The following is a 22,769-nucleotide window of genomic DNA, read 5'->3' on the forward strand; positions in this document are numbered from 1 at the left end:
AATGTTCAAATAAAGTCATTTGTGTCAACGCATATTGAAACAATCAACTAAAAAGTCATTTGTGTGAACTGCTGACTATTGCTTTTCATTCACTTTCATTAACATTCACACATTCACAAGTTTGTGGTCAGTTTCATTGGATCGCTGATCCCTTATGTCACGGACACGACTGACCAATATTGATTAGCCTACATCTTGGATAAAATTCGCAACAACACCACACATATTTATGCACTAATGTAGATATGTTCTACATGTCCAATCTAAACTCATTGATTTCACTTAACTTAAAATATAATCTGCATGTATAAGACCATAGTAAACGTAGCCTATTTACATCTCTCGACAAAAAGGTTTTTGCAGGTTTTAATAATAGTAGTGATAATAAGCATATTTCCAGAACGTCCCTCGGGCTTGCATGGTATCATCAACTTACTCATCGGACTCCTCTGTAATCCTCGGCAACTGTAAACTTCGACAGTTGGTTGAACCGTCTCAATTGGTTCTTTTTGAATCGTACATGCTACTTCGGTCTGTGCGCCTTGCGTCATCAACCCGGAACAAAAGTTCGATTCAGTTTGATTAGTGTTCGTTCAAGAACCGAACATCACTACTGTACAGTGTAGTTGTCCCAGGTGAAAAAAAGTACATTTCTATAATGTAGTTAAAGTGGTCTATTTTAGTGCACAAATTTTGTACTTAATGTACTAAAAATTATTCTTTAGTACTTCTTAAGACCATCTTAAGAACATCTAAGTGTACTCAACTGTGCTATTTTGAGACAGCATGAAATATGAACTAAAATGCTTGCTTTTAATATATATTTTATTAATGCTTTTAATAAACTTTCTGTGTATTTACCAATTAGTTTACTTGACGTGGTAACTAAATATAGTTTTAAATACAGAGATAGTATATTAAAAGCACATTTTAGTTCATATTCCATACTGTCTCAAAATTGAGTACACTCAGATGTTCTTAAGATTATCCTAATATACTAAAAATTCTTCTTTAGCTCTTCTTAAGTACAAAATTAGTGTCACGGTTGTAGATCCACAGTCTCATTCTGTCGTCTGTGTTTACGTTGTGCTGTCACGTTAATTGTTTCATGTGGGCGTCGCCGCTGATTGTGTGATCAGCGGCAGCTGTTTCCTATCTCTGTCAGCCTATATTACGCCGTGTCTTTCGTTCCATGTTTGTCAGATTGTTGCTTGGAGTCTCCGGTTTATGTCCTGCTGTTTCTTCGTGTGTGCTTCTGTTGCTTCTGGAGTCTTCGTGTTCATGTTCCAGTTGTTGTTCTTCGTTGGATTCTTCACGTCTTCACTCACTACCACGGACCCCAGCACGATCATCTAGCACTTGGACTTTCTGGCACTTCCATCTTCACTTCTGGCCCATCAAAGTCCCTGTGTCGCCGTCTCCCTGCTGCTGGTTACCTGTTGCTTTTGTTTACCTGGTGTGAAGCTCAATAAATGAGATTTTCTGACTTGCGATTGCATATATCCTTTTTTCATGGACCAGCAGCAGGAGACTAAAGGCAAACTTTACTCTCTGTCTGTTCCCGAGAGGGAGGCCATGGAGAAATACATTTCTGATTCTCTGGCAGCTAAGTTCATTCGCCCTTCCTCTTCTCCAGCGGGGGCGGGGTTCTTTTTTGTTGGAAAGAAGGATGGGTCCCTGCGACCTTGCATTGATTACTGAGGGTTGAATAACATCACGGTGAAGAATACCTATCCTTTACCGTTGATGTCTTCAGCTTTCGAGAGGTTGCAGGGAGCATCCATTTTCACAAAGTTGGATTTAAGGAACGCTTATCATTTGGTCCGTATCAGGGAGGGGGATGAATGGAAGACCGCCTTTAACACCCCTAGGGGGCACTTTGAATACTTGGTCATGCCCTTCGGGCTTTCCAACTCCCCGGCGGTCTTCCAGGCACTCGTCAATGATGTGTTGAGAGACATGGTAGACCAGTTCATATATGTCTACCTGGACGACAAATTGATTTTCTCCTTGTCTCTCCAGGAACATGTTCAACATGTCAGGCGAGTGCTTCAGCGGCTGCTAGAGAATGGGCTTTTTGTCAAGGCGGAGAAATGCGATTTTCATGCACAGTCTGTTTCCTTCCTAGGGTACATCGTCTCGTCTGAGGGAATTCGCATGGATCCTGACAAAGTTAAGGCTGTGGTGGATTGGTCAAACCCAGATTCCCGTAAGGCCCTACAGAGGTTTCTGGGCTTCGCCAAATTTTACCGGCGTTTCATTCGCAACTTCAGCCAACTAGCCGCGCCTCTGACCGCCTTGACCTCCCCCAGAACGACGTTCAGGTGGTCCGATGCAGCTGAGGCTGCATTCGCCAAACTTAAAAGTCGCTTCGTTTCGGCTCCTATCCTCATAGCCCCTGATCCTTCACGTCAGTTCGTGGTGGAGGTCGACGCGTCAGAGGTGGGGGTAGGTGCAGTTCTGTCCCAGCGTTCTCCTTCAGACGATAAGATCCATCCCTGCGCGTTTTTTTCTCATCTTTTATCTCCTGCCGAGCGCAATTATGACATTGGTAACAGAGAGTTGCTGGCAGTCAAGTTAGCGTTGGAAGAATGGCGTCATTGGTTGGAGGGTTCGGGGGTACCTTTCATTGTTTGGACTGATCATAAAAACTTAGAGTATATCAGAACGGCTAAAAGACTAAACTTCAGGCAGGCTCGGTGGGCAATTTTTTTCGAACGTTTTGATTTTTCTCTCTCGTACCGCCCGGGTTCTAAAAACATCAAACCCGATTTTCTTTCTCGTATTTTTGATCCTTCCGAATGCCCGTCTACTCCCGAGTGTATTCTTCCTGAGACATTAGTGGTCTCCACTCTGACATGGGAGGTCGAATCGAAGGTCAAGTCGGCCTTAGAAGGGGTAACGCCTCCGCCCGGATCGTTTATTTGTGCCGGAGAGGTTAAGGTCCAGTGTTATCAAATGGGGGTATTGTTCCAACGTAGCCTGTCACCCAGGGGTTAATCGCACCAGTTTTTTTGGTCAAGCAACGATTCTGGTGGCCTGCTATGGCTCGTGACATTCGCAGTTTTGTTTTGGCTTGCGCAATTTGTGCTGGTAAGACTTCCAATCGTCCCCCAGATGGGTTGCTCCAACCGCTGTCTGTCCCTTCGAGACCCTGGTCCCACATTGCGCTAGATTTTGTCACCGCCCTCCCACCCTCCCAGGGGAACACGATTGTTTTAACCGTAGTGGACCGGTTCTCGAAGGCGGCTCATTTCATTCCTTTGCCTAAATTGCCCTCTGCTAAGGAGACAGCGGTAACGGTCGTAGATCACGTCTTTCGGTTACATGGCCTCCCGTTGGATGTGGTCTCCGACAGGGGGCCCCAATTTGTGTCCAAATTTTGGCAAGAGTTTTGTAAGTTGCTGGGGGCGACCGTTAGTCTTTCGTCTGGGTTCCATCCCCAGACCAATGGTCAAACCGAGAGAGCCAACCAAGATTTAGAGAGAATGTTACGATGTTTGGTTTCCAAGAATCCTTCCTCCTGGAGTCAGCAACTCTCTATGATTGAGTATGCTCATAACTCATTACCAGTGTCTTCTACGGGCCTCTCACCGTTCGATTGTAGTTTAGGTTACCAGCCACCTATTTTTCCCAGTCTGGAATCCATAGTTGCGGTCCCCTCCGCTCACACCTTTGTCCAGAGGTGTCACCGCACTTGGACTAGAGCCCGCGAGACTCTTCTCCAAGTGGGGGCGCGCACCAAGGCTAAGACTGATCGCCACCGGTCGAAGCCTCCCGTATACGTCGTGGGTCAAAAAGTGTGGCTTTCTACCAAGAACATTCCTCTCCGCTCCGTCTCTAATAAGCTTGCTCCCAAATTCGTTGGCCCGTTTCCTGTCACCAAGATCATTAGTCCGGTGGCAGTCCGACTCAAACTTCCTCCGGCATACAGGAGAATTCACCCCGCCTTCCATGTGTCTAAAATCAAACCTGTGTTCCCCGGTTCCTCCACCGCCGCGTCTCGTAGACGGGGAACCCACCTATTCGGTTAATCGTATTCTGGACTCAAGAAGGAGGGGACGCGGATTTCAGTACTTGGTGGACTGGGAAGGTTACGGTCCGGAGGAGAGAAGTTGGGTTCCTGCTAGGGACATCCTGGATCACTCCCTTATCAATGATTACAATTGACAGGTAGGTGCTCCTGGGAACGCCAAGAGGCGTTCCTAGGAGGGGGGGTACTGTCACGGTTGTAGATCCGCAGTCTCATTCTGTCGTCTGTGTTTACGTTGTGCTGTCACGTTAATTGTTTCATGTGGGCGTCGCCGCTGATTGTGTGATCAGCGGCAGCTGTTTCCTATCTCTGTCAGCCTATATTACGCCATGTCTTTCGTTCCATGTTTGTCAGATCGTTGCTTGGAGTCTCCGGTTTATGTCCTGCTGTTTCTTCGTGTGTGCTTCCATTGGATTAAGAGTCTTCGTGTTCATGTTCCAGTTGTTGTTCTTCGTTGGATTCTTCACGTCTTCACTCACTACCACGGACCCCAGCACGATCATCTAGCACTTGGACTTTCTGGCACTTCCATCTTCACTTCTGGCCCATCAAAGTCCCTGTGTCGCCATCTCCCTGCTGCTGGTTACCTGTTGCTTTTGTTTACCTGGTGTGAAGCTCAATAAATGAAATTTTCTGACTTGCGATTGCATCTATCCTTTTTCACGTAACAATTAGTGCACGAAGATAGAGCACTTTAACTACATTATAGAAATTTACTTTTTTTTCACCCGGGGTACTTGTCTTGGTGTCGAATGTTAAGTAAAAACACAATGAATATGCAATATTGCAAACATTCAGCAAAATGCCCCCCTTGAGTTCATATTGAGTTTATGCTCATGGCGTTTCTGGGGTAAATCTAACATCATATGACATATTGTTTCACAAGCTGTTTTACTGATGTCTTTTCCATGGTTGAAATACTGATTGAGCAATTACAAGAGACAAGATACAGATTTCAGGTAAGTTTTACTGTGTCTTTCAAAATACCCTCTAATGTTCATTAATGTTTTTTTGTGCTGTAACTAGTAGTAAAGCGGAAGACGATCAATTCACATGTGCTCTGTGCTGCCACTTCGCTTGATCTGAGGTGATAAAGGTATCTGTCGTGCCACACTAAAGAGATAAATAACATATAGTAAAACTGACTGATCTTGAAAGCTGAGACTTGGATTCATATCAAAAGTAACAAAGCACAAAGCTTACTGTGATTTATTGGATGGCAGGCACAATATAATGCTTTGTTCATTCATCAGTTGAAAACAGCATAGCTGAAATTATCTGTTCTTGGAATTTTATAATTGATATCAGATCTTTAAAATGATAATTGATTAAATCAAGAAATCTATATTTGTAACCCAGCCCTAGTGCTTAGTCATGCGGTGTGAATTCTGACCTGTGTCTCCAGGGTTGTAAACTGGTTTATCAGTCTGAATGAAGATGTATCCAGACCGGAACGACACCGTGATAATTTTCTCAGCTTTGTGGAAACTCCCAAATTCCACAACCAGTCTCACCGAGTTTTTCAAAATTTTTTTCAACAGGTTTGGATTGATCTTATGAAAAAACAAAAAAACAAAAAAAAGTTTATTTGATAATTATCTCAACAAGCTTTACCTGATTTAAAAAAAACAAAAAAAAAAAAAAACATAACTATTGTCAAGACATTCTGCTTAATTACAAAATGGCAGATATATAGTTTCTATAAACACAGACAATGAATACACTTAGTCTTCTGAGCCAACCTCTATGGTTTTGAGATCACTATAGCGGTTGGCTGAATTGAGGATGGCAGAGTCCCGCATCAGGACGGATTCCTTCTCGAATGTATAGACAATGACTTTGACTGTGATTGGCTCGGACAGGCTGTGTGCCTCTAGTAAGATATTCAGTTTGGTTCCAAGCCTCAGTCTTGCTGGAGCTAACATGATAAACCTGACAGAAAATACATACAGTCTCATTACAAAGTCCTTATCAGCTTTGCATAAAGTAAAAACATATGCATACTGGATCACCTGCTATCTGCTTTATGTTTGTGTATCTTTACACTGACGAGATTGGAAAGTTTTGTACTTACTTTGGTGCCGAGTCAAGAGTTTGATTGCCACTGTAAACACAAACAAAATACTTTACATTGTAAGTGTTGGTTCAATCATAAGTAAAAATGGTCATTTATTCACCATTTTTTATCTTTTATCATGTCGTACCAAACCCAAAAGACTCAATGCCAAAAATACATTTTTTAATGACAGGTTTCTGCCCCACATTAATTCTACCCAAAACTTTGACATTCATAAAAACTTTTTAAAAGTAATCCGTATTAGTTGAGCAGTTTAGTCCAAGTCTTCTAAAGAGCAATGATAATTGCATATGATGAACAGATTTAATTTACACTGTAAAAGTAGAATTAGTTTGCAATTAAAACATTCAAGTATGTTTTACAAAAAAAACTTTTCACTTATATTTTTTGTTTAAATCAACGTGTTACATGCTGTTGTAATTATTTGTAAATAAATAAAATAATAAAATTTAACTTACCGGCTTTGGGAAGAAACCTGGTAATTGAATACCAATGGTATCCATAAAAGCAGTGGAATAAGCAGCCTCATCCTGCAGGACTGGCTACTCACAAAATGAGAACATGGCAACAGTGGGAAAGCTGAAATAAGAAACATCACTCCTCCCACTAAAGCAAAGATATCCTTTGGAAAAAAGCTCAAACTCTCTTGGCCTCTGATTGGTGAGATGACCACAGAAAGCAGAAGTGCTGTCATGATTTGAGTAGTTGATTTGAAAAAAAAAAAATCTTTGATAGCAATTTATCACATATGACAATTATCCGACAAAATACCAGAAGTGCCGCGTCCCACAGACGAGAATCTATGAATCACAATCACATTATTAGACCGTTTTCTAAGGCTGTATGTCTGTCACACTCACACACATCAGAAGGAATTTGTTTTCAGTTTGCACCGTCTTACCTTTCTTAGTTTGTTGTCATGGATGTTAATTTGATTTGTCATTCTGTTCAGCTGTGTGTGATTTATTTACCTTGTTTGTCTGGTATTTAATTCTGCATGCCTTCATATGCTATTGGAAATGTGGTAATTCCCACTTCTGAAGTCGTGAATACGAGCTCATTGCATTCAAGCGGAGGGCATTCATGTGCAATTTTTACCTTGGAAACTCATATTTTCAATATGAGAGCATGTGAAGAGCATGTGAAGCCAGCATGAGTTCCTGGGTTTCTGTTCTTAATTGTCAGGTCTAGTGTGAATATGATGTTTCTTTGACTATCATCCTGCGCTTATCTACAACCTCCAGTTGTGAGAATGACATATTAAAACCATTTGAAATCATAATGTGTAATGGTACTGTTGTGAGGGCAATCCGACTAATCATAACACTGCATTTTGTCCGACAAAAACACAGGAGAGTTAATAGATGTCTGTGTAATATCAGTGATGTTCATTCATGCTTTTTCCATGCTATAACTAGAAGAAATGGTCGGTACACATGCTGCTTAAAATGAGGTGCTACATACTATATTGTTTCATATCAAAAGTAACTGCTTTGTCTTATCTGTTGTCGTGTTTGTCAGTGTCCTTTTTGATCTACGATGGATTTATCACTGTTTTACATGAGATCCCCATGGCTTGTCAGACGTAGCAACAGTGACTACATGTTTCTCAGAGCTGCTCCATTAACACTAAATGCTGCTCCACACAAACTCAGACTCTGCATGACATAGAAAGCACACATGTAAGCAATAAAATATGAGAGGCTTTGCTGTATTGTGAATAAGTCAAGGCTGAAGGGTGTTGCACAACACAAAGCCAAGCATCACCTTCAGCCATGACTTATTCACAATGCAGCACTACCCTGACGCGAGGTCACAGACACACGCTAAAGAGCAAAAGGACAACTTTTCAGCATGTAAGATGTATATGGTGTACAAGGACTTGCAGGAGTCGGAATTAGAAATCCTCGATCACTTGTAGTCAGCTTTGACAAAACTCTCCTCAGCTAGCGCTTCTTTTTGAAGTGACTAGCAGCCTTGTCACCTGACCTGAATACTGTGCTCTTATTTGCTAAAACAGACTTGTCAGTTTCCGTACACAAACAACAAGGGCACTTGTCGGCTTCTGCTGTTAAACGTGAACTCGCGATGCCTTGACAGTGGACAATACTGGCTTTTTTGACCGAATGTGCTATATGTGGAAACAACGCACAGCAGTCAGTTCATTTTTTTTTTTTTTTAAAGAAGCATTTATGGGTTTTTGCAAATTAACTCTTCAAACATTAAAGGAAAAAATATGTATCAATGCAACTTTAATGAAGTAAAATCACTAAAAGCTTTCCTTCCACTGGAATATTCCCTGACCGTGAACAGCAGCAGAATGTTCCTATGCGTCATCTCATGGAGCTCAAATAAAAACAGACTAGGAACTGTTCTCACACACTGTGTCATTATTTTTATTTAATATCATTTCCAGTACATCTACTGAGATGTAGCAGTGACTAACAGTGATTTTGCCAAGTTAGGCATGTTCCTGGATCAACATTTCTGTGTGAAAATACTCCTACCCCTAAACTTAACCCAACCCATCAATTATCCCTAAAATCAGAGGAAAATTATAAATGAAAAAACACTGTGGTTGTAAGCCTAAACTTGACATTAACTGTAAACATGTCCCCCAAATCTGAATGGTAGATTGAAATGTTGATCCAGGGTCAACAGAGATGTTTATCCAGGAACAATCTGTTCACTGTGACTAAACAACAGATGTGGATCCACACCAGACAGAGACCGTTCATATGTGATCAGTATGGCAAGAGCTACACGTGAAATGTTTGTATAGAACAGAAAAACTAGTAATTACTCTAGCTGTATCTATCACTCCTTTCCAGTGTTGCGCAGTAACGCGTTACTGTAACGCGTTACTATAACGCATTACTTTTTAAATAAATTAACTCCATTACGTTACCATATACCTACAGCCTAACCTGTTTACAGCAGCGACGCACTGTAGGATTGGTGGATGCCAACCACTTTAAACACGAAGACGCACTGTGGGCGTGTTTCCGTTTATTCAAGTATGTGCGGCAGTCATGGCGAGTCAAGGCGAGAGCAAGACGAGTTTCTCAATGTGGAAATATGCTCATTATTTCACTTTAGTTGAGCATAAAGACAAAAACCTTTTAGTCAAATGTAAGCTGTGTCTTTCTGGTTCCAAGGTCATATCTACTGCGATAAACAGCAACTCCAATCTACCTCCAGAAATGTTATTCATTTAAGCCATTAGTTGACTAATAACATTTAAATTAATTTAATTTCTTAAATACTGGAGAGAATAAACCATAATAATGATCGTAATATAGGCTATAGCGCATGCATAAAGCTTGCCACAAAGAACCGGCAAAATTAATGATTATGAATGTGACCAAAACAGCATGGAGACATTTTAATTGTTTATTAATAAAGTAATGTTTTCTGAATCAGTGTCGGCTGCGAAGATGAAGTTGACATTGCTGACTCTCATCATCTGCTCATACTGGACGCGCTTAGAGAGAAAATGCACATTTCATTTTAGGCTACATAATCAGAGTAGCCTATTTCTTTTCATTTTTAGATATTTCAAGCTTTCTATAGATATATTTCTGATGTCTGCGTGGCAAGCAGCCGCTGTTTCGGTTCATTTAGCCTATAAGACCCGCTCCAGTTCACGCACCAGTGATCGCGCCGGCGCATCCATGATTGTCTGCTATATTTGCTTCTTATTTATTAAATCCAGGCAATTGTTTGATGAGACATTGATTCAAATACATTTTTTACAAAACGAAATTCACTTTAAAGAAAGGCTTTCTACAAAACAAAACTTAATGAAGTGTTTAAAATCATGTCTGACCCACTCCATGTCTCCCGATATATTGCGCATATCTTATGATGCATCTTACTCATGCTGTTCACTTTTCATAATCAAGTAAATTAATTTAAAACATAACATAGTTACTTTCCCTGGTAATTAGTTACTTTTCTAATGATGTAACTCAGTTATTAACTCCGTTACTTTTTGTGAGAAGTAACTAGTAACGATAACTAATTACTTTTTTAAAGTAACCTGTCCAACACTGCTCTGTACTCATGCTTTGTATATGCTTTGCATCTGCCTGCATTGACACCATTTTCTTTAAGAATTTATAATTATATACCAGTTATCACTGTAATATAAATAGAAATAAAAGTTACTTCACTTGTAGTGGTTTAACATGATATAATTCATCTTTTGTATATATAACAGGCGATCTTTGGTCTCATTAATCTATTATTTGTTCCCTGGCAAATTGTTTTGTCTGAGGGTAAAGTGAAGTTTCAAAATTGTATATATTTAGGCTATTTAACTTTACCATTGTAGCCTACTGTAATGCTGACTTTATACGTTTGACTGAATCGTTTGCTTTTTTTCTTATTGTAGCTTCTTGTCATGATTCAAGTTGTTGTGTTATGATCACCATCTGCTCCTGTCACTTCCATGACTACATTACCCATAATCCTCTCTGCCAGTCACCTGCACTCACTCCACCAATCACTATCACTAATCACCACACCCAGCTGCAGTACATTAACAGGACTATAAAGGACTTTCACTCACACCAACTCACTGTGAAGTCTTGTTAACTGTTGTTACATTTCTGAGCGTTCCTGATTCTTGTTTGTCTTCCTGTTTCTGATCCTGTCTGTTCCTCGTATACTCTGCTGCCAGCCCTTTGGACCCTTTGCTCTGTTTTGGATTTACGTTTGTTATCTGTAGTGGTGGGCAGAGCGAGGCTTCGTGAAACACTGAAACAGTTGAAGCAAATGTGCCATATTGTGTCGAGGCTTCGAAACTCTACCGACACCCGTCTCCACAGTGACACCTAGTGGTCAATTTCACATGTTATCTGAAACAACCTTGACAAGCCAAAATGTGATGAGTTTTTATCATCTGTCTGACAACTACATGATGTTGGTTATGTAACCCTCCTCACGGTGAATAACTAGGTTATTTTAGTCATGAAAAATGAAGAATAATAAAACAAATCAAGCCACAATGGTCTCACATTTTTACAGATTTGTATTCAAGAATATTAATTGCTCTGCTGTGGAAGGACTTAGCCTACTTCTTTTTTTACATATAATTTCTCCAGCCTTTGAAAAAATCCTCTCACAAGGGACATTTGTTGCTGGCATACACAGATATGTTTTAGCAAGGACATACAAATGAGGGAAAATTACAGCTCTCTCTTTCCAGTAACTTAGAGGATCATGAGTTCTGGGCAAAAACACATCTTTGAGGTACTTTTTCACTTCAACTGTGGCATCAGCTGTAGCACTGTGTATTGCCTGGGTTTCACGGATACGATTATCAAAAAGTTCCCATAAACTGTTGCTGCTAGTTTAAACGGTTGCAGTAGTGACAATGATTCTTGAATAATGTCATACTCAAAACTTGTCAGCGGAGCAGTATCACTGTTTAAACTGGATAGCGCAGCACCCACTGGCTCTCGTTGCTCATACAAGCGTTGCAGCTTGTCAAAAGTGCCGTTCCATCTCGTCTCAACCTCCTGTACCAGTTTCAGAGTTGGTCTGCCCATCAAGCCCTGCATCTCCACAAGCTTGTCCTTTGCTTTGCAGCTGGATCTAAATAACCCCACTATCTTTCTGGCTTTCTGCCGTATTTCATTGATGACTGGGGTTTGATCTAGGGCCTTTTTCACAATTAAATTTAAATTATGGGCAAAACATGGGACATGCCGAAGGTTGAGTAGCTGGGCAGTTGCTTTACGATAGATGGATATAAATGCTGAATGCAATTAGTTTATGGGTGAAATACAAAAAGAGGTTAATATAGCAAAAAAAAATATTATTTATCATTATTTAGAACAATAATAATTTTCTGACATTCAAACACTGTATTTAAGGATCACAGTGCAGCCCAAAATACTCTTTAATTGTCATTTAAAATCTTTATATAAAATTTGATATCTGGACTTAATTGTCTAGCTTTGACAATATTCTTTGACTGGAACCTGAGAGAATGAATATATACTAGCAATTCAACCATAGTTTAATTTGCTTAAAAAAAAACTGCACCAGCTCAGCAAAATTAGGAGACTTGTGTTACCTGTTTGGATGCTCCTGTAAGTGTTCCCTTCATGACAGAGTTGAATGAATCTTTGCGCTGCTGTTCAAGAGTTCTGATGAATGGCGTTCCGTGGGGAAATAGTTGGCTTTACAGGAAATGGAATCTCCGTTGAGTGGTCGCAGGGTTACGCGTTGCAGCATGGATTTCGCTCGCAGTCTTGAGGAGTTCTTGGAACTAAATACCTTGAGCGATTCTTCTTCTGCAAAGTTCGACAAAGGTTCTTGCAGGGTGTTTAAGTGAGTTCTTGAAGAGGTTTCGCTTGCAGGCAGGATGATGGTCCGCTGACTCAGTCCAAGGTGAAGAAGCACAAGCAAAGGCAAAATCCATGAACAATGCTTGGTACTGGATTTTGAACGGTTTGTTGATTCCACATTTGTTGCTCCGGTCTGGCTCGCTGCTAAGAGTGGTTTGCGTCTGTAACTCTGTATAGCTTTGTTTTGAATCTCTTACTTTCATTCATTGTTGCTTATATTATCATTACCTTGTATCTAATATTGCCTACCACATTAATCTGATGTCGCTAGCTTTTAATCTTTAGCTTTTAATGCGTTTGCATCTCGCTAGTTTGTTAACTTGTCATCAGTCTCTCGCACGCTCCTCTTTCAACGCGTTCATCAAACAGCTGTGGTAACTCGGATCAGTCTATAAACATGGTGAGTCATGTCATCCTCTCCCTCTATTGCAAGTCACATGTTCAGTATAGCTTTCTCTGGATTTACATGCCATAAATGTAGGGAAATAGTCAGGCTGACAGAGGAAATCTTAGAGACACGCATCCAAAACCTTAATCGAGGATAGTACGAATGCAGGGGCTTCAGATACTGTTTTGTATGCGACTAGCTTAGTGAACTCTGTACATTGTTCGGTTCTGGCTGTAGAGCGTGCGCAGCAGGGCACTTGGGTCACGGTGAGGCGGCCTAGCCGCGGAAAACACCACTCCTCCGTTCCATTAAGAACACTCGGCCTCTTTTCATTTTATTTCAAAAACAAACAAAAACATGTTAATAGCCTCAGAAAACAAGTGATTGATTATCTGCAATGTCTGCATATATTTAACAAAATGAAATATTAAACATCCCTGCCTCTTTTTGTACAATGTAAAAAAAAATGTAATACTATTTGTGCATACGCTGATTATCTTCACTGTAATGAAAGGAAATAGGCTATAACATAAGACACAACCATGTCTCTTTTTGTTAAATGTCAGTTTTAATGATCAGTAATAGCCATTATAAAAGGTATAAGAATACACAATAAGAAATAAAGCAAACAATTCAGTCAAGCATACAAAATCAGTGCTTTAGCAGGATACAAAAGTTAAATAGTCATAGTTATGAAACGTCACATTGCCCTCAGCCAAAATGGAGTCAGCTGCAAACGTCAGAAGGACTCGCCGAGGTAAGGCTGCTCTCGGCTGGGTACATCAGCGCTGAGCTCATGTATTTGAGCTTTAAACCAGCATATTCTTGCCTGAAAAACTACATATAATGACATAATAACAGTAATATGTTTGCTTGCTGGTTAGTGCGAGATGCATTCTGGGATACCTGGCTGTCTCAAATCTGCACAAGTCACCTCTCGATGCATCGTCGATAAAGAACACATCTGGGGATTTGAACTTTACTTGGCTATATGCGAACTTTGAATTGGAACAGTACTTGGACAGCGACTGATGACGTTCCACAAGTCCTCAAGAACACAAGTACAGACAAGTACGCATATTGAGAAACGGCTAAGGATTCTGCAGGAGTGTGGGCGGGGCCTTAATATTGCATGGTTACACTTCATGGCTGTTTCTCAATATGCGTTCTTCAGCGATCTTGCATCCTTGTGTTCTTGCTCTACGTCATCATCAATCATGGAAAGTTCAATTCCAATACTCAAGAACGCAAGAACAGAGGATGCATGAAAGTACCCAGATGTGTTCTTGATATTGCGTATGCATCGAATGCAGACTTGAGAGAATAGAACCGTTAAAAATCCCAGAAGACGCTGCAAGCTTTAAAGTTCTCGTTCTCACTTATGAGATTCCCGCTACATGCTCACAAATATGTGAAGGCTCGTTAAAGTAAACTGTGTGTTTTGCTTAATTTTAATAAAGTGATAACCTGAAGAAAGCCTGCAGTATTTTTATTGGTATATAAAAAAAAAATATTCTTAACATTGACAAAGCATGTAACACAAAGGCTACTCATTTTCATAAATACACACGGCATCATATTGGGACAATGGCGGCTTCACTTTTTTACAGTGGAAGAAAGTGGAGGTGCATCGTCCATATTTTTAACAGTCTATGTGGGTAACGCAACATTTTCAGATTAGATTAGATTAGATGCGAGTGTGTTGAAAATTATGTTATAATGTTACTCTGTGTTTGACTGGTCTGGTCCGTTATGATTGATGTGAACATGAGCATTAACCTGCAGTCAGGACACTCTGAATAAAACATGGAAAATAACCATTTAATTACAATAATGTACCTGATAGAATGTATATTGTTACATTCATGATTTCTATTAGTTGTTAACTCTTTTCTTTACAATTCTTTCTATTGCTGTTATTCTTAGCCTTATTCTTATTCAAGCCTTATACTGTATTTTCAGTAGGAAATACATCATCAACACTGGAGAAAACGGCGCTCAAAAGGACGGTTGATGGTCGTTAGTTTCCCCAGTCTCAGCCTCAAACGACCACTGGCTGAACATCTGATGCATATGGCACACTTAAAGGGTTAGTTCATCCAAAAATGAGAATAATGTCTTATCAATCTTCAGAACACAAATTAAGATATTTTTGATGAAATCCGATGTCTCGGTGAGGCCTCTATTGCCAGCAGTGGTACTTCCTCTCTCAAGATCTCAAGATCCAGAAAGGTACTAAAGACATATTTAAAACAGTTCATGTGAGTACAGTGGTTCAATATTAATATTGTAAATCATGTGACTTTGACGCTCTGAACCACTGATTCGAAACAAAAGATTTGTAAAGCTTCGAAGCAGTGTTTTGAAATCGGCCATCACTAGATATTGTTGACAAGTCATTTATTTATTTTTTGGTGCACAAAAAGTATTCTTGTCGCTTTATAATATTAAGATTGAATGACTGTGTTTAAATACATCTTTAGTACATGTCTGGCTCTTGAGAGGTTCAGTGACATTGCTGGCAATAGAGGCCTCACTGAGGATTTCATCAAAAATATCTTAAGTTGTGTTCTGAAGATGAACGAAGGTCTAAAGCCTGGGATACACGGCATGATTTTTTTCTGTCCCAGACGAAATATTGCCATTGTGAAACAATCCTGGCGATTTCTGTGATCGTGGCTCTTAATCTGTGGTCATATGTCGTGCAGTGAGACAGGTTCAAACATGGTTGTTGTGAACAAGGCTTTAAAATTGTAAACTGCTTACCTCAAAGTCTTTTTCTTTCAATGCTTGTTTTTTTTTTCAGCACACATAAAAACTACAACTGCTAAAGTGTGATTCAGCATGGTCTCTTTTTTTTTTACCACTAGCACATGCTGATGACATTTTAATCTTCTATAGAAACTTGCATCGTAGCCTACGAGTCAACAGGTGTCATCATAGTACAGTCTACATGCACGTCGTACCCAAGCTTAGTGGATCCATGTCGCACAGTGTGATTTGTAATGATCTTCTAGGATTGCTAAAATCGTGCAGTGTATCCCGGGCTTTATGGGTGTGGAATGACATAGTGAGTAATTAATGACATAATATTTGGGTGAACTAACCCTTTAACTGGAAACACTTCAGGATTTTTTAAGTCGAATTTTACAAGATGTGCAGGAAATAAGTTGCATGAGTGTCCACTACTGGAGGAACCTTTGCAATGAGTTGAATTGGAACATCCTAAGCCCTTGGTCACTTCCACTATGGAGTTTATTTATTTTTATATTTATTTATTTTGCACACTATATTGCCAAAAGTATTGGGACACCCCTCCAAATCACTGAATTCAGGTGTTCCAATCACTTCCATGGCCACAGGTGTATAAAATCAAGTAGTAGGCATGCAGACTGCTTCTACAAACATTTGTGAAAGAATGGGTCGCTCTCAGGAGCTCAGTGAACTCAAGCGTGGTACCGTGATAGGTTGCCACCTGTGTAATAAGTCCATTCTTGAAATTTCCTCACTACTAAATATTCCACGGTCAACTGTTAGTGTATCATAACAAAGTGGAAGCAATTGGGAATGTAAAATCACAGAGCGGGGTCAGAGCATGGGTTTGGTGGTTGCCAGGAGAACGATACTTGCCTGACTGCATTGTGCCAAGTGTAAAGTTTGGTGGAGGGGGATTATGGTGTGGGGTTGTTTTTCAGGGGTTGGGCTTGAACCCTTAGTTCCAGTGAAAGGAACTCTTAATGCTTCAGCATACCAAGATTTCATGCTCCCAACTTTGTGGGATCAGTTTGGGGATGGCCCCTTCCTGTTCCAACATGACTGCGCTCTAGTGCACAAAGCAAGGTCCATAAAGACATGGATGAGCGAGTTTGGTGTGGAGGAACTTGACTGGCCTGCACAGAGTCCTGACCTCAACCCGATAGAACACCTTTGGGATGAATTAGAGCGGAGACTGTGAGCCAGATCTTCTCACCAACATCACTGCCTGACCTCACAAATGCACTTCAAGAACCCAGATGAAAAAAAAAAGTACACTTCTATAATATACTTAAAGTGCTGTACTTTAGTGCACTAATTTTATACTTAAGTAATAAAGAATAATTTTTAGTATATTAAGATCATCTTAAGAACATCTAAGTGTACTCAACTGTGCTATTTTGAGACAGCATGAAATATGAAATACTAATGAAATATGAAATACTAAAATGTGCTTTTAATATACTATCTCTATATTTAAAAAAAATATATTTAGATACTACTTATAGTACATTTGAACCCACAGTGTACTACAAGTGGTAGCTAATAGATAGTATATTAAAAGCACATTTTAGTTCATATTTGATGCGGTCTCAAAATAGCACAGTTGAAAACACTTAGATGATCTTAAGATTAACTTAAGAAGTCCTAAAGAAGAATTTTTAGTATATTAAGTACAAAATTAGTGTGTGAAAATAGAGCACTTTAAGTACATTATAGAAGTGTACTTTTTTTTTTTCACCTGGGAAGAATGGTCAAAAATCCCCATAAACACTCCTAAACCTTGTGGAAAGCCTTCCCAGAATAGTTGAAGCTGTTATAGATGCAAATGGTGGGCCAACTCCATATTAAACCCTACGGATTAAGAATGATGTCATTAAGGTTCATGTGCACGTAAAGGCAGGCGCCCCAAAACTTCTGGCAACATAGTGCATCTCATTATAATGAGAAAGTATCCCATTATCACGCCAAAGTAACATTACGAGAAAGCATCTAATCTCATTATTATGAAAATATCAAACGTCCCGTCTGTTCCTGATATGATGAGCTCATGATCTGTCATTAATGTTTATTTGTGAAGATGTTGTTCATGTTCACAGAGGCGTAACGTTCATCCTGCGGTTCATCTTCTGTTCATCTGATGGCAGCATAAGTCACTGTATCATTATGACCCTGAAAGAACAGATTCTGTCCATTAATATTGATTATTATTATTATTATTATTATTAGAGCACAAGCTTCATTCATCTGAGAGTCAAACTCATTTCAGCAGCGTAGAGATGAGAGAAAGTGCTGGTATCTACTCACATCCACTGATTTTACTGGCTTTTTATTGTAGGAAGTGACCTCAGAATAAGTCACATGATCATCTGTCTGCTCCTGAACATCAATGCAAACGTGCAGAGAATTAGGTTTAATACACACAGCAGACACACATCTCTCAATATAATATGTAGAATAACACTAAAGCGTTGAGTAAATCACATTAGAGAACAGACTCACATTTAGTTGACTCACATTGGCTCTGGCAGCAGGAGGAATGGACATGTCGATCGTCTCATACGTCCCTATCTGTTCATTCTCATCTTTGACCTTCAGACAACAAACAGTTCAGCTGCATGAATGACACTTTATTGAGCTTTAAAGATCTAAATCACTGCATTACTGAACTCACCGCAGACTCGACCGTCCCTCTTTTATTACCTGCAAATTTATGATAAAACACACAGAATGTAACAATGAGATGATGTTGAAGCATTATTTGACTTGATAACTCTTTGAGATTGACATTACAGGATTCTCAGCAGGAATAAACTTGTGTTTTCTAATTTGATATAATCCACATGTTTCTATGATACACTCAATCTGAACATCATCACAGTGAGATCTGAACTGTTTTTAACTCTTCTAAAGGAGTAAATCTGAAACTCACCAGCTGTTTTTCTGTAGATCAGCCAGAGAACAGCGAGAAGAAAGACAGCGACTGCAGCGACAGAAATCACTGCGACTGAAGAAGAGATCGAGCTCAGAGTCAGAGACGACTGGAGACAATTACAGACAAAGACAAAAGCCATTGGTCATGGGAATGTGATGATACCTTTAGTAACGTGTGTGTTTGTAGTTGAGAGATCCTCAGAGATTGTGACTGCTGTTTCAGGATTCATCATTGTATCGCCAAGGATGAGGAGAAAGAGGAGGTGAGGTGTATCAGATCTTTTAGCAGTTTAAAGTAATCCAGCACAAGAAACAACGTAACAAAACTGTTTGCTGAGGCACATACAGTACAGCACCAGACAATGATGTGAACTCAGTGAAGGCAATACTGAACTAATGAACTATAATGTGTGTGCAGGACAATTTACATGTTAATTAAACATTTGTTAGACACATCAGAGAAGTGAATTTTTGTTTTAATTATTGTGCATGTATGACATTTTAACACATCGCTTCACATCTTCTGCAGAGAAAGATGACATGCTGCAACTAACAGGCCTTGTGGAATTGCTTGTGCTCATATTATTTCATCATCTGACTGCAAAATGCATAATAAGGCCGGGTTCACACCGCAAGCGGCAGCAGAGCGGAAGCAGCACGTATTTTTTTCGGCGTCCATGTTAAAAGATGAGAGCGTTCACACCGCATGCAGAGGGAGCAGGAGCAGAGCAGAAGCAGATCGTTTCGGCGCTGGGTCTATTTTTGCTGCGCTGCTAACGCTCAATTAAAGTGAAAGTACACCTTTGATGGACAAAATAAATATGATTTCACACAAAAAGTGCTCAAAATGCACAGAATAAGCATATCTAGTGTGTTTTAACTAGAATTGAAGTATGTCATGAAGTATGTCAGTTTGGGCTAAAGTATGGTATATTATAGAAAACTAAACTAAACTAGCCAGAAAATATGATATATAAACTAGGGCTGTCAATCGATTAAAAATTTTAATCTAATTAATTACATACTCTGTGATTAATTAATCTAAACTAATCGCATACATAATTTTTGCTTTGAAGTATTAAATATTTCAATTCAAATGAATCAATGCAGGGTTTTTCCTGGGTCAAAAATGGTCTTCGGTGGTGACAGACATGGTCATCCACACAAACAGTAAAAAGTGCCCTACCCACGTGATCTGCGAGCCTGATAGTGAAAATAAAGTACCAGTCAATGTAATTATTTCTTGCCCTCTTTGTAAAAAAAAAAAAAGTGATTTTATAGCTTTGTAAGAGAAGATACTTTTTTGCTAAACCTAAAAAAGTATTAAAAAGTAGCATTTAGAAGTTATATTAACTAATAATATAATTCTCTACCATATACAATTGAATGCACCTAGCTAACAACAACTTGCTTTGTTCTGGTTTCACCTCACTCCAGTCTAAACTAACTGATTTTATAAGTCTAATTTACTACACATTGTCATTTAAATAACCTGAAAATATTGTGGATTATTAAGGCTAATTTTACTAACCACTCATTATAGACCGTGTCGACAGATCAGTTGTTGTCATGATTCATTAAAATGAATCTGTTCAAAGGAGCCATTAGGTCACGAATTGGACATTAGCGGACGTTGACGCGTTGTGTGTGAATCGTGACTGTTATTAGGACATTGCAAAAGATTTGTCAACACAGAAAACACTTCACCACTTTCCTTTTTGTTTACTGAAAGTGTGGTTTATGTCAACTGCACGTGCAGGGCGCCTGTCAGAGAAGATGAGGAGACGTTCTTTTGAGCACTGTTCACACCCAGCGGTTATTCAGGAAAAACATTCTCCGAATGCGCCTCGTGAAACATGGATTCGGTCTTACGAACTTTTAGCATTGTGTCAGTTGATTTAGATTATTGTGTGTGAGGTAGAGATACCCCTTTTCCACCAAGGCAGTTTGAGTGCTGGTTCGGAGCCAGAGCCTAGTTTCAAATCAGTTCTTTGTCTTTCGACACACAAAGCACCAGCTCCAAACCAGGAAAAGTGGTTCGTAAGTAGCACCAAAACATTGCTGGGCTAGGAGTAAGAACCGCTTGCGTCAGGGGCTGGGGGCGGGGTTACCGTGACCAACAAGACACCCGTGATCGCCATTTTTGAAATAGCAGCTAATCGAGCTAATGCAGCTCGATCATAATCTCCGTCTATATACAAATTACAGCGAGCCGTGTTTGGATGCCAATGTAGGTTCGCAAAGCCATGAGCATCAACAGTAGTGAAACATCCGCGATTGTGGATAGAAGGCTTGTTCGAGATGCATCGGAGCAGCGCGGACCGATTCGGCAGGTGCCGTAATCTGCGTTAATTTTTTTAATGGGTTATTTTTTTCTCCGATTAATTAATCGAAATTAACGCATTATTTTGACAGCCCTAATATAAACATTATTTTAGTTATTGCACAGACAGCAATATAAGCTCTTGCATACCCAAATCAAACCCGAGTTGCCGTCTTTTTCGCCGAGTTTGCAGTTTTGTAAACATGTTCATGCGTCAGATGATATAAAACACAAAGCTAACCTCATTCGTGTGCAGCGATGGATGACACAAGGCTTTTATTTATTTATTTTTATTTATTTTATGTTTATATGTGAGTGTTGTACACCTTGCATGTTAACAAACTTTCAAGACTATCAAGTTTAACAATGACCAATTAAAAAAACAAATTTATAGCTGTACAAACGTTTCCAGTGTGAATACTCGTGTGTCTCTGCAGCTGCAGTTCACGCTCACGCGCTGCTGCCGCTTGCGGTGTGAGCCCGGCCTAACACACCTTTAAAACAAACACTTTAATCTCTGTCCATGTGAAGTAGCCTATAGGCGAAGGCTGTTTTATTAACTAAAATAACAATAATAATAACTAGATAAAAACTTTTGTCAAGATACACTTTAATTTGGATTGAAAAGCCTAGCCAGAAAGTTTGAAATAGTTTTAAAAGCTTGAAAGTTTAAGTTTTAATTTAGTAGTTTTGATAGATATGTGGTTGTTAAGGTACTCTGGATGTCTGCTAGGGTGTTGCTATGAAGTTGCTAGGGTGCTCAGGTTAGTTGCAAAGTGTTTGCTAAGGTATTCTGGGTGGTTGCTAGGGTGTTGCTATACGGTTGATAGGGTATTTGGGGTGGTTGCTGATGATAGATAGATAGACAGATAGATAGATAGATAGATAGATAGATAGACAGACAGACAGACAGACAGATAGATAATTAGATAGATAGATAGATAGATAGATAGATAGATAGATAGATAGATAGATAGATAGATAGATAGATAGATAGATAGATAGATAGATAGATAGATAGATAGATAGATAGATAGATAGAATGTAAATGAAACTACAGGATGTGCTTCTCATCTTGGTTTCCTGACTTGCGTAGTGCCGCGCCTCACAACAAAAATAAACTCTGCAGCACAGACTTGTCGCAGGTTTTTTTTATTTATTTTTTTTATTTTGTCAATCTGTAAATTAAGTCAAATATATTGTGCGTATTTATTACTTTAATGGCTTGCCTGCATTATTAAGGGGAAACAGATTACTGTAATTTCAAGGCCACAAAACTGTCACAAATTAACACAAAGGAACAGCGGCAGTAACGATTTAGACCATAGAGGACTGATGTGTATGAGAGGGCGTTTCTGGACATTTCTGTAGATAATTTCTGTATGTCACCATTTATTCAATCAATCTGTTGACATTTACCATAGTCACATTTAGTTTAGCCATACTTTAGCACAAAGGGCACAAATGAACGATGCCAGTTTTGGGGTAATTTTTTGGGTGGAGATTTGTTTTTTTTTTCATAATTTTTTAAAAAAGGTAATCACTTCCAGGGTTTCTTTTAAAGGCACAAACCAGCAAATCGAGCACAGACGAATGACACCGGTCTGGAGTGATTTGCATGGCATGGGGTGGAGAGTGACATCACAGCTCCTGAATAATATTTTTTACTAAAGAGGGGAAATAGATACAGTGATCATTTTAATGCCACAAATCAAGCACAAACCAACGACACTGTTTTCGTGCGTTTTAGACGAAGTGGGGTGCAGCCCCTGAATTATATTTGTTATATCTGTGGAAAAAACAGTTATAGTGTTTGTTTTAACGGTACAAATCGAGCACGAATGAACAGCACCAGTTTGGAGCGATTTGAACGAAATGGGGTGGAGAATGATGTCATACGA

General features: G+C 39.5%; 1 protein-coding gene and 1 pseudogene across 1 annotated transcript in view; both read right to left on the reverse strand.

The window, feature by feature from the left end:
- Positions 1-6,639, reverse strand: part of LOC137002658 (complement C3-like) — a 29,338-nt gene extending 22,699 nt beyond the window's left edge. Inside the window, exons 1-4 of the mRNA XM_067362451.1 lie at positions 6,569-6,639; positions 6,108-6,137; positions 5,776-5,965; positions 5,427-5,586 (exon numbers count right to left, since the gene is read on the reverse strand). Of these exons, the coding sequence (XP_067218552.1) occupies positions 5,427-5,586; positions 5,776-5,965; positions 6,108-6,137; positions 6,569-6,639 (451 nt within the window). The remainder of the gene's footprint in view (positions 1-5,426; positions 5,587-5,775; positions 5,966-6,107; positions 6,138-6,568) is intronic.
- Positions 6,640-17,264: 10,625 nt separating this feature from the next.
- Positions 17,265-22,769, reverse strand: part of LOC137002662 (carcinoembryonic antigen-related cell adhesion molecule 3-like) — a 36,934-nt pseudogene continuing 31,429 nt past the window's right edge.

This window comes from Chanodichthys erythropterus, chromosome 3 (assembly GCF_024489055.1).
Source record: "Chanodichthys erythropterus isolate Z2021 chromosome 3, ASM2448905v1, whole genome shotgun sequence".
Classification (NCBI taxonomy): Eukaryota; Metazoa; Chordata; class Actinopteri; order Cypriniformes; family Xenocyprididae; genus Chanodichthys; species Chanodichthys erythropterus.